This window comes from Corapipo altera, unplaced genomic scaffold, assembly GCF_003945725.1.
Source record: "Corapipo altera isolate COAL_440 unplaced genomic scaffold, ASM394572v1 61305, whole genome shotgun sequence".
NCBI classification, from domain to species: Eukaryota; Metazoa; Chordata; class Aves; order Passeriformes; family Pipridae; genus Corapipo; species Corapipo altera.
Genome location: NW_020884909.1, coordinates 5,260,302 through 5,275,233, shown reverse-complemented (window position 1 = coordinate 5,275,233; position 14,932 = coordinate 5,260,302). Strand labels below are relative to the sequence as shown.

Sequence of the window (14,932 nt, the reverse complement as noted above, 5' to 3'; positions counted from 1 at the left end):
AAACAAAGCAAAGCTTAGCTGTGTCGTCTCTAATTCTGACCTCAGTCTTACAAAACTTTACCTTCCCACTCAGCACCACAGAACTAAAATTGCCTGCTCCAAATCTGTTGAACAAATGGAGGAGAGGCAGTTCAAGGAAAAGTCTATTTATAGTTGTCCCGGGAACACAAAATGGGGAAAAAATTATCTCTGAACGTTAGTGTCAGATTAATTTATCAGCATTAATTTATGACTGCCAATGTGAAAAATAGAGAAAATGGTTAAGGAAAACAGGGAATACACAAGAATCTTCTTCACCTAGCATGTGAAAAAAAAAAGAAAAAGGGTCATTCAAGTCTTAGTGTGAGGAGAATGCTTTCCTAAGTGTGGGAAACAATCTAATTTAAATCTTAGCAGCTAGGGGATAACTTAGGAGTAACTGTGAAGCTTTCTGCTATTGCTAGGAGCAGCTGTCCCCATGGGCTGGTTATCAGCTGGCATCTTATTTGCTTCCAGCCGTTGAAAACCCCTGAGATGATAATACAGAAAACTTGAATTTAACCTCAGATTTGTGTTTATTAGATGGAGAAGGACGAAAAGCAACGCAGTAAAATGGTTTCACTGTGGATTGTGTGGGTCCTCATATTTTAAAGCTGCAGTTGATCACTAGGAACAGTCTTCAAATTCATTCAGCGTAGAATTTCTTTAAGCTACCACAGTTATCTCAAATATAGAAGAATTTGCAAAAACTAAAGAGTCTGCTTACACTAGAATGCTTGGTAATCTGTCTGTATTTTAAGCATTACTCAGAACTTCTTTATTTGGTACAGAAACTTTATTACTGTCATGATTTTAACCCCAGCCAAGCACCACACAACCTCTCAGTCACTCACAGAGGGATGTGGGAGAGAAGTGGAAGGGTAAAAGTTAGAAAACTCATGGGTTGAGATAAAGTTTAACAGGGAAAGCAAAATCTGTGCACACAAGCAGAGCAAAACAAGGAATGCATTCACTGCTGCCCATGGACAGGCCGGTGTTCAGCCACCTCCAGGAGAGCAGGGCCCCATCATGTGTAACAGTTACTCGAAGACAAACACCGTCACTCCAAATGTCCCTCCCTTCCTCCTTCTTCCCCCCCCTCTTTATATGTCACCTGGTCTGGAATATCCCTTGGGACAGTTTGGGTCACTTGTTCTGGCTGTGTCTCCTCCCAGCCTCCCCTGCACCCCCAGCTTCCCTCCCCAGCGTGGCAGCATGAAAAGCAGAAAAGGCCTTGGCTCTGTGTAAGCCCTGCTCAGCAATTACAAAACCATCTCTATCCTATCAACACTGTGTTCAGCACAAATCTGAAATACAGGCCCATACTAAAGACTGAAGGAAATTAACTCTGCCCCAGCCAAAGCCAGCACAGCTACCCAAGGAAACGCGTGTGAACAGATCCAAGCTGCTGACCCTAGGAAGGAATGCTCTTCAAAACCCTGGCAACAGAGTGTGAGGGGAAACAGAAGGAAATAAGTTAAGTGTACAAGTTGAAATGCCTTTAAGTAAATGTGATCCACATCTTAAATTTCTAAGTCATATGCCAAGATACTCAAGGCCAAAATTAACTGGCTTGTTTAATGAACTCAAAGCAGAAGATGCACATCATATATTGTTTGAGCAGCACAAGTCTTAGTGAGACTACTTTTGTCCTTCATTAAGCTGGAGTAGCTGGCATCGGGAAACCAGAGATAGTTCCAGCATGGGATGGGTGGCCTTTCTTGCAGCATGTAACTACCTTTGTTACTTTGGTACAGTAAGAATATCCCCTTCCACGTCACGCTTGAGTTGATTCTCTTGAATATCAGTTTTAATGCCAGCACTAACACCTGCAAAGACATCTCCAAATGCTGTAGTAATAAGAGTACCATACATTTAACTTGCATACATTTCTCCTTCTAGCCTGTTCATGCCTTTGTCCACTAGAGGCTGTTTTTCTTGTTGCAGGTCTCCTGAAGAAAAATTTCAGAATGATGTGTTAATATTGCTTTAAAAATTTAAATGGAGCTTAAAGGCTGCCTATGCTAACTGTTCCACATGTCATATCCAAATTTTTCAAAAGTAATCTTTGTTTTAACTGTTGGGAAAAAAAAAATAATAGCTGGATATGGGCTATTTTCCTTTAAATGGACAGTACCATTTATGAAGTCCAGTAGTCTCTGCAATCCAGTTAGTCCAGAGATGTGATGAAATTAATCTACTATACTCAGTATACACAGACTTACTGTTTTGGGCAGGAAGGGAACTACTGACTGATGAGCACTTGGTTAGTGGACTGAAAGAACAAGCTGACATAACTGCAGGGAATTTCACAGAGCAGTTTTTACTGGACAGGGGGTCAAGAATGATGACATGTACAGGAACACTAATCATTTTGTTATATCAATACATTCAGCTGCAGAAGTGTGAGAGGCAGTTTATAAAATTGGGACTGCTGTGCCTCATGTAGAAAGCACTGTAGGGGATACCTTTTCCAAAAATTCTTACCCATGTTTTCTTCCAGTTTTGCATCATCGTGGCATGTTCACTGACTGCACTTCTCCAGGTATCAAATTCTTTGGTCCATGCATCCTGACCAGCACTGTCTGAGAATTGTACATGGGATGATTACAGAGCCATGTCATGGTGGAGGAGTCAGTACCTGTTCAGTTGCAGGACTTGCTGTGGCAGGTTGGGATAGAAGGAAAGAAGCCACTGTCTTGTCCTTCATTTTGCTCTGCCTCCTTTCATGTTATTTGGCAGTAAGTTCTGGTGAAATGGTTGTGTCTCCTTCCCTCTGCAGCAAAATTAATAACCCTCCAAAGTAAACAGGTTTAGTGCCTTTATCTGCGATTTGAGATCGAGAAAGTATGACCTACAAACTAAGAGTTCAAACCCATCTAACAAGCACAGGAGTGCTCCAGTTAGATCATACTGAGCCTAGGGACAAGAGTGATGTGAGAGGACTGGGTCCAGTTAGTAAATTCTCAATTTTTCAGTAATGTTATATAATTACTTATTCTTCCTCCCACTGAGAACTTAAGAAGGGCTATGTTACTGCCTCTTGATGAAATTCTAGTGCTAATTCTGTCTGCCAGCTTTTCTTGCAGAAAGTAATGCTGGTGGGGATATAATATTTTCTATTTATCCTTTGGGACAGTAGCAACAGTAGCAACAGCTTTTAGAGCACAGTGAGAGCCCCTGTCTCTTTTTTATATTTACATTAGTTCCTGTTGCTTTTCTCTGTCACTGAAAAAAGCAGCATTATGCCATTCTTGACAAACTCACATTCACCAGCTAACTAAATCCTCCTTCACTTTGCCAATAAAATCCACGCTCTGCCACATTCATTGCTCCTGCTGTCTTTTTAAAAAGATTATTCAGACCTTCTCCAGCCCTGGATGAGTTCTCAAGAGCTAGGTGCAGTAGGCAGTTTGGATACCCAAAAATCTTGCACAGCTGCTGAAGTTAGCTAATTGCCCTCCTGCTTAGTGTGTGTCCAAATGGAGCAGTGAGGACTGACCTCACCCAACTACAGGTGCTTTACAAATCTGATTTTTAAAAATTCTGGATATCGGAGGTTTCTCTTTACCGTCTGACTTCCTTAAGTCCTTATGAAATAAGTTTTGTACTTCACTCTGTAGAGTTCCAGCAGAGTATCTATTTGTAACTCTCTAGTACTCATCTAACTTTCAATGTCATTAGTTTAGCAGGTTTTGGTTTAATATCTAGATCATAACTGCTAATTTATAGGTTAGTCCTTTGTGGGAGGGGGTGGAAGGAGGAGTTTTCATGGGTCTAAAACCTTTTCATGTACAACTGAAGTGGGTAACAATACAGCAGGCAAGAGTTATCTTCAGATATGCACATTTTATGGGTAAGTATTACAGAGCTCTGCTCATACCAAGGTCAGGCCAAACCCGGGATATGTTGGAAACAAGCCTACCTTTATCTTCCACTGTGATCAGCACTTCCGATGTCGCGTTCCCAGCTTCCGAGATGAATGAACACGTGTACTCTGTGTTTTCTGACACTGAATCTTTCACCCAGCTCAGAACATGGGCTCTGCCATCAAGCAGCACGTGAGACTGCTCCATGATGCACGCCTTCATCGTTTGTCCGTTCTTCTTCCAGACAAAGTAGGAGCCATCCGGACCTGTAAAAATGTCAGTCAGCTTATTCTGTAAGGAAACAGCAGATGAGTCTTTGAAGAGATAACAAAAGCCTGCTACCTCAAGATTAGGCTTAAATAAGCATAGATGGTTGATTGTAATGTTTCTTAGGTTTATTCAGCTGAAATTCTGGGTATCAAAAACCCGGGATAAAAATGAGCTAGCACTGGTAACTGAGGTTCAAAGCCAGAGCTGCAAGTGAGTTCGTATGTACTGAGGAATTCTGTGTGGATTCTCCAAAGGGGGAACTCAGCCCACTAAGACGATGGAGCAGATTGTGAACATCAGCACTGTCTGCCCATATGACTTCCTGGAGGGCCAGGACACATCACCTACTGCTGATCAGGCTTCTGGTAGGAAGCTGAAACCATCTGAGACATGCCTCACAGAATCTGAAAACAAGGCCAGGAGAGGAAAGCGTTCAAGAGTTCAGTGTGTCAAGGATGCTGGAACTAGTGATGAAAGAGACACAACTGGAAGAAGCACGGAACCAGCAGTCACTTAAGCAAGACACAGCTTGAAAGAAGCTTGGATTAACAACAAAGAACAATCTAATTTTTTAGCTTTGTTGCTATTATTTGTCTTAACCTGCAAGGACAACGTTTGAGTAAATCAGAGATTGACAGCAGCCTAAAGGACAGAACAGCTGTTCCCAGAAAATTAGCAAGGTTGGCTGAAGTGTACCTGGCACATCAGAGCCTTTTCATTTAAAATACAGACATCTGGGCCAAACTAAGAACTTTGCAGTAATTCTGACATTTAAAACATGCCTGTTTCTCCCTCTGGGCCTACGATCCAGACTAGTCTTAGCAAGAGAGGACATAAAGAGAAATTTAGGGTAGAAAGAAGATAAGCTATTTTTCCAAATATGTCCTGACAGAAGGGGTAATCTGCTACAGAACTCAGCTTCATGAGCACTTCAAATTGCAAATCGATGCGGTATTTTGTTCCCCAGAAAAATCTATGGTTAGTTTTAGATAATCATGCAGGCAGACAAAAAAAAAAAAAAAAAAAAAAAAAAAAAAGATAGTTTTTACATCTGTACACTTCCTCTGTGTGTCACGTTAAACTCTTACTAGTTTTATTTCCAAATCTGCCAGAGATACGCACACAAATTAGGAATAAGGGTGAATGAGAGAGAACATAATCTAATTAAAGCATTGCAGAGTTTCTCCGAGGGAAGTGGCACAGTCCCAAGGACTTGGCAACAGCTCTAATGAAGTGCAGAGAGCAAACATGCTGGATTGAAAATCACAGAAAGAATAGTCCAGCACATACTCTTTTTTTTTTTTTTTTTTAAAAAAAGTGTTTTGTGGATGATTGTATTTACTCTGCAGTTAACAGCAGACAGGTTACATGTCGCTAGAATCATGGGACATCTGAAACCAGGGACAAATTATTCCAGTAAACTAATGCTGAAGTTGGAATTTGGACAAATGGGAGGAACAGTCAGTACAAGCACAGCAGAAAGACAGAAATCTTGAAGCACCATTTTAGGGCCATGCAAGGAAGTGGCACATTCTGTGCAGGACAGGTCCCTAAAATTACTTCAAATGTACTGTTCACATCAGAGAACCTGCTCTACTTTTTGGTGCTAAAGATCAGAGCTGTGCTGAAAATCTGCCAAAAGTTCATCTTAGATCCACATTTCACTAGAAGACTAAAGTCCAATGATTTCCCTAAACAAGAAATTTTTCAAGCTGTGATGGTTCAGGTTGGCCCCTTAGGAAGTTGCAACTGGGCAATTTTACCCAGTTACCTTCTCCACTCTGATTTCATTTTCAGGATGGAACAACTGAAAAAATACACTGAAACAGTGTCATCTGCAAAAGCTTTCCATCACATTTGTTAAATGCAAGTTTTCTACAGCTCTATGGTGAAATTAACTCAGACTCGAATGTAATGGTTAGAGAATTATGTTTTGAAAGCGAAGGAAAATAATATGAACATATAATCTGCATTTTCTACTGTTGCTATAATACAAATTAATTACACATCTAATGCAAACTTTAAAATACGAGTTTCTGACACATCTGATCTACTTACTTTGCCATCCACTTTAAGAATGCTTGAAAGATTAAAAAAAGTAAACTTATTAGATCATAATAAGCAGAGAATTAAACAGCACAACAGTCTAGATATGTAACTAGCTATGTCTAAGCAACCACGAAAGATACTTCAAAGAGTTAACTTTGAAAACATTGCCTCAATAAATTATAATAATAAAATGTGATCAAGTAAAATCAACTTCACTGCCTTGATTTTAGATGGGAAATTAACATTAAAAATGCAAAAAACCTTGCTGCATTGTCTGAACTACCCCTTTCCTTTGCATAAGCCCTTCACAGTTTCCAGTGTCTGTGAAAGTGTTTGCTTCTTTCCCATAGAGATCTCATTTTCTATACCTCTGCTTTCAGTAGTTTGAATGAAATGGCACTACCCAGACAGTAACAGCCCAGGAATTGTCCAGGTTAAGTTTCTGCTGGCAGAAGGGGTTCTCTAGTCTATGTCAAGTCAGGCTGGGTTGAATAAACCATGTATTTAATACCCAGATGATTTTTCCTCAGTATTTTCCACGAGAAAAAAAATGTAGGCAGCCACACCATAAAAACTTAAACCACTGCAGCTGCTTGTAAGCTTCCCCCATAGTCTGTGTTCACTGAGCTACTGGTGTAAATTTGACCTAAGGGCAAAACAAATTGGTAAATAAAACCAGGTTTAAAGAATTGAAGTATACAGCTGCAGATCCAGAGCAGCGTGGGGATGTGCCCTGCTAAACTGGACCAAATTAAACATTTGCCATATACACATCACACCCTAACAGACACAGGGCTTTCAAGACAGCTTGGCGATGCTCATTTAAAAGGAGGAGATTATGGATTAAGTAGAGCTCACCAACATAAGGCTGGGGGAGGGAGCACTGGCCACACTCGCCCCTTGTGCCAAACACTGCGATGTGCAGAGCTGTGCAGGCATTTCCAAAGCAGCCCAGTCAAGAGTCAGTGAGACCCTGAGCAGTGCCACCCCACTGCTGCTGGCTTAGCACATGTTCTACCTGGGTTTTAAGATGGTTCTTGAAGGGTGGCACCAGAGCAAGGCTTCCCTATATCGAGAAAAACACTCCCAAGATAGAGAGAGGGGAGTTGGTAAAACAAAACAAGAGCTGCCAGCAAGCCTAAACGTCTTAAAGCTTTCTCCAGCTAACCTAATTTATCCCAAGCTGACAGCAAATTGAAATCCAGGGAAGAAAACCCACAGGTATCCCACAGAGAAATTCCATCAGGGTAACGAAAAGTCTTTCATACAAATCCCTATAATCTAAACAGAATTGCTACCAGAGGCTATCCACAGTGATGGGAAGTTTAGGAGAAAAGCCTCCCCTCTAAAACCCAGCACAAACCAAAACCACTTCCATGTGCAGCAGATTAAAAAACAAAAGTGGCATGTGGATTTAATGCTTGCTATCTAGCTTGTGGCTTTGCTGAATGCTGCTGAAGCAAACATCACAGATTCCTGAAAATCAAGGTCATATAGGAAGCTCTCATCTGGAGCACAGATTAAGTTGTAAAAAGGCAGTACCACCTGGATGCAGGAAGGTTATTTTGAATCGGAGATCAAAGTCAGCCCAGGAAAAGGTTGGTCAATCATTAACATGGAGCACTAAAACCAGCACTACCCCCTATGTGAATGACAGATTTAAGGCTGGTTAAGAGTGCCTTGATCTGTAGGAGTCTGAGTCATGGCTGCTGGTAAGCTCCTAGAATAATAAATCAGTAGTAAATGAAGCCATCAGAGAGTAACTGATTGGAAAATGGGGGAAAGAACTTCTAAACTGAGACAAGCATCTCTGCAGTTTTCTGAAAGTAGTGTGCAAGTTACACAGCCCATACATTCTGTAACGAGTGGGGTTTTTTGTAGTTTTGGTTTTTTGGTGGTTGTTTTTGTTTGTTGAAGTAGGGGCAGTGCATTCCAGAAGGCTAAGCAAGCCCTGACAGGAAACAGGAATCACTTTAAAAAGTCAAGGAAAATAGACCTGAAATGCCAGAAGAATGTTGCTTCCAACACCAAATGTTTGGTACTGAAGAATGCACGACCTACAGCTCAACAAACAGCTGGGTGCTTCGATAAATCATCAATCTGTTTGTGCAACATCAACACCACGAACTGATGCAGCCTTCCTGGGGAACGGGAAGCAGCTGCTGGAAGCAGCAACCAGTCCCCAGAGGTGATGCACAGCACATGCAGATGGAAGTGGGACATGGCATGTGTCTTCTCACAGAGGCATTTAAAAGCAGGTTGGGAAAATGTCTGACTCGCCCCCTCAGATGAAAACTCAGCTGGTCACTGTCCACGCTTCCCAGCAGGAAGAGCACTTATTTATTTAGATGTTCTCTCGAGTGGGTCCAGAAAAAGGGTTTTGCAATTGGAAACCAGATAACTTGCCTGTGAAGAAAAATTAAACGACTGGCAGAAAAAAAAATAGATTCTGCTTTGAGTTTGCATAATTATCTTTGGCCCTCCTATCAGCTAACAAGGATACTATGCTGAATTTAAAAATAAGAAAACTGGAGAATGTGTTTTAAGGGGAGTAACGTGCCCTCCAAAAATCACTTCTGTTCTCCGGAGAACACAAACCACTGCTTCTGCTTCTCTGTTTGCCAGGTGGATCTAGCAGGAAGATGACTGGAAGAGATGGAAATGAGATTTTCATCTCCACTGAGGGGACAGTGCAAGTAACACAAACTGAAGCAGCTCTGGCAACAGTTTCTGCTGAAATTATTAAAAAGACATGACAACTTTGTTCCAAATTAGTACCCAGTTAATCAGCCATCACACCACTGGATTAATAATCACAAGTCTACAGACTCTCGTGGGGAAGAAAAATAACTGTACAGGTAGTCAGTTTGCAATCCAGGCTGGTGGAGGTAACAAGATGTGCTGAGGAAAATAGTGTAAAGTTTTGGTTGTGCTCCAGAGATTCTAATACCTGTCCCAACCACATCTCACCTGGCAGGACTGGGAAGTACAGCTGCTCAATCGTGGGCAGGCTGTAGTTAATACCAGTGTACTGCTCCAAGCTGGGGCATTACTGAAGCAAGAATTTCACATTAGCAAGGAGAAAAACAGTAGAAATCCTTATGGTGAATTGCAAAAGGAGAAAGGCTAAGCTGGGAGGACAAGCAAACCCCTATAAGCAAATGGTACAGAGAAGTAAGAACCAAAGTGAATCCCTTTCTATCCCAAGAGAAGACATCCCAAAAGGCATTTAGAAGTTACATTTGCACCTCAAAGATGCCAGTGCAAAGCAAACTTCTCCTTTCACACCTACGTAGTCATGCTACAAAAGCTGACACGGATTCTGCAAAACCTTCCTTTCCTGTGCCCTTGGAGTCTTCCCATAATCATGTGCATATCAAACTCAGGTGGAGAATACTGCAAAAGGATGGGCTTCTTCAAACTCTGCCCTGGTACCAGGGAGCAGCTTTGAAAACCTTGCCATGGGCTCAGTTTAGCCAAGCCCTCTGCTGAGGTGTGATGCAGCCAGTAGGGATTTTACACACCTACTGATGTGTATGGGACACACCTGCAGCTTGAAATGCTTAAAGCACATTACAACAGTAATAACCACTTGCAGGCCACCAAGAACCAACTACCAGTCCTCACTGGACTGATTCCCCCACAGGGAGAAAGATTTTTTTTGTGTGTGTCTTTTCTTTAGTGTTTTAAGCATTTGTAGATTACCAAAAAGCCACACAAGAAGAGCTTTCCCAACTGCACCATTTTATTCAATGTACAGGAAAAACCTGTATGAATGCAGCCAGCTCCATCTTACCTGTGCAAGGTAAGACTCTGCTCAGCAGAAGAAAGAATAAGAAAATCTGAGGAAAAAATGAGTAAGACATTTTTGCTTCTACTTCTTTTCTTTGCTCTCCTCTTTTTTACCTTGGTGTACCTTATGCTTAATTATGTTTACACTGAACTTACTCTAGTCCTTACAAGAAAATTAATATAAGTTTTAAAAAAAAGGAAAAGGTATTTTTTTTACACACCCTTATGTGTATTTCTTAGCTTGACCATAGCATTCCCATATAAAACTGCACAGTGAAGGGAATTCCTATAGAAGTGTTTCAAAATCTGCTCTTAATGCCAGAATTTAAGAATGCATCACCCATTTCACAGTCCTCATAGAATAAATTTTCAATTTTCTTACAGAAGTCACTATTAAGGAAGCCAACATAACCCAGATAACATCAGCACTTACAAAGGTGTTTAATGCTGTTGGGTTTGCATGCAGAGTTAGATGTAAGGGGGTCTCAGCAAGGCCTTATGCCTGTAAAAAGAGAAATGCCAGCGTTCCAGTAAAATAATTACAGCCCTAAGATACTGAAATCTACAGTAACAAGGACACCTACAATGTCTATTGAGTTTTATGCAAAATTGGTCTGTGTTATTTACTTGGTTTTATAACCTTAAGACTTCCATGTCCTTTTCTATTAAAGGAACAATTTTAATTTTTCAACTTACCTTCTAAACGCATCTCAAGTAATGAAAAACAGGTGTCATATCAGAGACATGCACTAAGGAATGGTTTTATAGTACCAAGATGCCTTTAAGTGTTGTTTAGTCAGTTGAAAGAATTGGAACGAAACTACAAAATTTCAAAGTAACAGCAACAGTGAGATTACTGTAGCCAAACACGCTGAAATTGAGCCACAGGCACACAGTGCGAGAGAAAACACCCGAGAAGCCAATGCATAAAAGTGGGATATGGAATTGTTTAACAAGGTGCAAATTCAGCATTCCCATGAGGACAAACTGAACGTGGACTACTAAGCAAAGCATGCAAATTTAAGTCAAGAGCATTGCTTCAGGAAAGCATCACTGTGTAAATCTCAAAATACACTGCATAAAAATTGAAAAGATTTTATAAAATTTTAAAATATTTGTGCCGTGGATTGAATTGCCTTGAGAGATGCAGAGCTTACCTTTTCTAGGCTACTAATTAAAACATTTTCAGGTTTCAAAAACCTCGCTTTGTATCTCTCCACAGCCATAATTCACATTAAGAGACACCACATGCAACTGGTTATGAACCACAAGTGTATGCTCACGGCACACTGCTCTTTGATATTTGTGTTCTTGTAAGAGTAAAACAGTAACAACCCTGGTAAACTCCATTTTAAGATGCACGCTGTGATTTAAGTGCTGTGGTTGGTAACACTACACTAACATTTTATCTAACACGAAGCACATTCCTACACAGGCTCATCCTGCTCTGGGTGCTGCACTCCTCCACGCCTCTCCTGACTGAGCTCCAAACCAGACCACATCACCCCAGGGCTCCATGGGTAATGCAACCCTGTAAAGGATGCCAAAAAAACCCCACACATGACTTATGACTTATTTATGTGGGTCAGTCAGTCTCTGACAGACAAGCTCCTCCTCCCAGGAAAAAAAACCCCATCAGGCACAGCAAGGGGTACAGGGGCTTTTGAGCCCTTCTGCTGAGCCCTGTGATGCACAAGGACGTGGTGACACCAGCACAGGCAGCCCTGGGGCTCCTGCACACAGCCAGGAGCAGGGTCTCTTTCAGACTCACTCTGCAGGCACCTTGAGCCTTGCAGCAGTGCTTAGTAAAGTGCAGTGCACTGCAGTTTCTATTTTCCCCACCCTTCTGCGTGCCTCTCAGTGCAACTTGAGGCTTCACCAAAGCGACAGAAATCTCTATTGATACCACTCGCAACTCTAAATCTTGGAAGTTACAGATCTTTTCCTCCATGGATGGGAAGCCTTCTGGCACTCCCTTTAGAACAGCATAACCACAGGGAACAGGCACTCCGTGTGGGTCTTATCACATACCCATCTCAGCAGCTCCATGAAGTAGCAACTGCTTTAAAGTATATTGCCAAGTTCACAGAACTTTTATTGTTCACAGTCCTGGGGTTATTTTACCAAGGCTGACAATAATCCATTATGTAAAACCTCCAGCTGCACACGAACTAAGGGAGATGTGACACCATGGACACAGCGAGCCTGAATCTACAGGGCAGAAGTGCACATAAAGAATGGTGTTTTGCAGCGTGTCTTACTATAAAGCAAGCATTTAAAATTGTTGCTCAGCACCATCACTTGCCTGGGAAGTTACAAACACGGATGTAACTACTCTAATACCGGAGGAGGAGGTGCCAGTAAAGCATCTCCAAGCAGAACCAAAACTGCTGGGAAAAGCCTGTTTCTACTGTACCTAATTTCAACAGAGAAATTTATAAAGCAGGTGCATACACCATCAGCTGTCTGTCCCCCCTGAACCAAACAGTGTAGTATTTCATTCAATTTATTTGAAGCTCGCCTAAAATGTCTGTAAAGGGCTTAAAAAATTCTGTAATGGGAGAGAAAATTCTAGTAGAGAAAGTACACAGGAAGCCCGATGTTTGCCCATGTGCAAACAGGTCTCTGGAGAAATGTGGGACTCTTCAGGGGAGCAGGGAGAAAGGAACTGGGAGAAAAGCTGTACAGGCAGATTTATTCCTTCCTCTTCAGGTGGGGCAGGAGTACCCCATTCTTGACAAACTAGTCTTTTTTCAGGAAAAAAAAAAAATAACAGTATGTCACAAGTGGCTGTTGGTGCTTTATCCACTTCAGCTTCACCTTGCTGAAATGAGACAGTTACAAGGTTGTAGAGTGCTACCCCTAGGCAAGCTTTCAGGTTAAAACATGTGGGATGAGTAAGAGATGAGCAAAAGAACTCACCAACTCCTGCTGAGTTTCCAGACAGCTTGAAACAAGACATTTACAATTAAAAAAAGGAAGAGATTCGTCAGTTCTCATAAAATAACATTAGAAACTCAAGTCAAAATAAGCTTGAGGTTTTTGACTGGACGATGTGACATTTTTTTTTTTTTTGCATATATATTTGCATCATACACTGGCTTGATACCATATCCCTTATTGCAGACAATCAGGCACAACATTTAACTCTCTGCCAGTCTCACTTAACCTTTCTGCTCCTTGTAGACCCATTTCTCCTTATATTCATAGCCAAGGGAAATAAAGTTCCATTATAGCTATGTTTATATAAAGAAATATCAACAGACACTGAAGAAATGTGAATAAATCCAAGCAGAGACTTTCCTTGCTTAGTCACTCCCCCACTCAGGATAAATGTATACACCCTCACATGCAGAACCCAGAAAGATGCAAAATATCTGCATCAGTTCAGTATGATGGTTTGCATTTGCTGGGTTGGGGGGTGGTGGTGTTTGTTTGTTTGTTTTTTTAAATCAACAGACTACAGTTGTAATTCTGGGTATGAAAAGGGTGTGATGTATCAGCCAATTGCTTGTTTCTCAAAGGGAGTAAATCCCCCATCTGTAACACAGAGTTGGGTCTTTCACTGCTTCCTGAGATGGATCAGAACCACTTCCACAGCTGGGGCATCTTGGCCCTGCCTGTGCCATCACTGCATCTGTTGGATGTCAGGCGGTTTTGACACTTTCTTCCAATATGCACCCCTACACCTCCTGAGGAGTGAATTCCACAGGTTGACTTTAGGACACTGCTCCTTCCTTCACTGCCAAGGCAAATACAATTAATCACAATTTCCAAAAGCAGCATGAGCATCATTTTAAAAAAGGCACAGCTGGATGAAAGAAAAAGTAATTTTAAAATAAATTCCAGGTCTGTTTAAATCTTTTGTGCTATTTATGCTATTATAATGTTTTTCATGTTGCACAATGAAGTTTCTGAACTGTCTATAGAAAAAGTGAACAAATTATTGCTGAAAGGCCTTTTTTCAATCTAAATTATTCCATTCTATGAAAGAACCTTCATCCCACCCTTGCTCTTTTTAGCCACGGAAATAAAAACAATGCCTTTGTTAGGATCTACACTAATACAAATTTATGCATTTTGATCTGACTCCAGATAACACTCACACTGAGACCAATGTGAAACCATGCTAATTTTTAAAATTCCTCCATCTATGTAATCTCTTATTTTAAGGAACAAGGTTACATCCAAGGACCTGTTCAGATCCCATTAAATCACACTTAGCTTAAACCAGCAATCACAAACTGTAATTTGTAACAATCCAAACAAAAGCTGGAAAGTAAGTGAACTGCTATGGAGAAAACAGCTTTTTCCTTCTCCTGTACACCTCAGATAATACATCCATCATAAAGTGGAATTTGTTGTTACTGTAAGTCCTTCATCATTTAAAATAAGGTGAAAAAAGAATAACTGACCAGGCCCAGAAAATACGCCAAATTCAAATCCAATACAAGTGTGTTTTTTAAATTGCATACACGCTGACAACGAAAATATCTACCTGCTAAACATTACTCTGTAATCCTGATTCACTGAGCCTAATAAAATCAGGAAGTGGCACCCTGAAACTGTGTATATCTCTTCTCTCCCCTTTGCCCCCCCAGCAGCCCCCCTTGCCCCCAGCATCAGAAAAGTAAAACTTACACAGTACATGGTGACATAGCTAAGCCTTTAATGCAGATCATGATGGATTATACAGGGGTCCTCCAGCTTACCTGTGGCTTGGCAGAAGAGGTGGAAAGGTCCCCGGACACTAACATGCTGTGTCTGGTCACTTAGGAAAGGTGGCAACAACATGACCTTTATGGGGTCTGTGCTAGACCAAACATCAGGCTGGGTACTGGTGGGTGAAGGAGGTGAATCACTTCCCACACAGGACAAAAAGGAGGTACCAGTAGGAGGGAAAGGTATAGGAGATGAGGCTGTGTGACAGAAGA

The 14,932-nt window shown here is 41.3% G+C and overlaps 1 protein-coding gene across 5 annotated transcripts in view; it reads right to left on the bottom strand.

The window, feature by feature from the left end:
- Nucleotides 1-1,570: 1,570 nt before the first annotated feature.
- SEMA4D (semaphorin 4D) overlaps nt 1,571-14,932 on the bottom strand; it is a 95,775-nt gene continuing 82,413 nt past the window's right edge. For 2 of the 5 annotated variants that reach the window (XM_027653191.1, XM_027653194.1), the window contains 4 exons: nt 14,711-14,917; nt 3,944-4,153; nt 2,506-2,603; nt 1,571-1,970 (listed from right to left, as the gene is read on the bottom strand). In XM_027653191.1, coding sequence (XP_027508992.1) covers nt 1,941-1,970; nt 2,506-2,603; nt 3,944-4,153; nt 14,711-14,917 — 545 coding nt within the window. In that variant the 3' untranslated portion in view covers nt 1,571-1,940. Of the gene's footprint in view, nt 1,971-2,505; nt 2,604-3,943; nt 4,154-6,215; nt 6,238-12,920; nt 12,946-13,448; nt 13,741-14,710; nt 14,918-14,932 lie in introns of those variants that run through there. The other 3 variants (XM_027653192.1, XM_027653195.1, XM_027653193.1) reach the window with 3 other exon arrangements.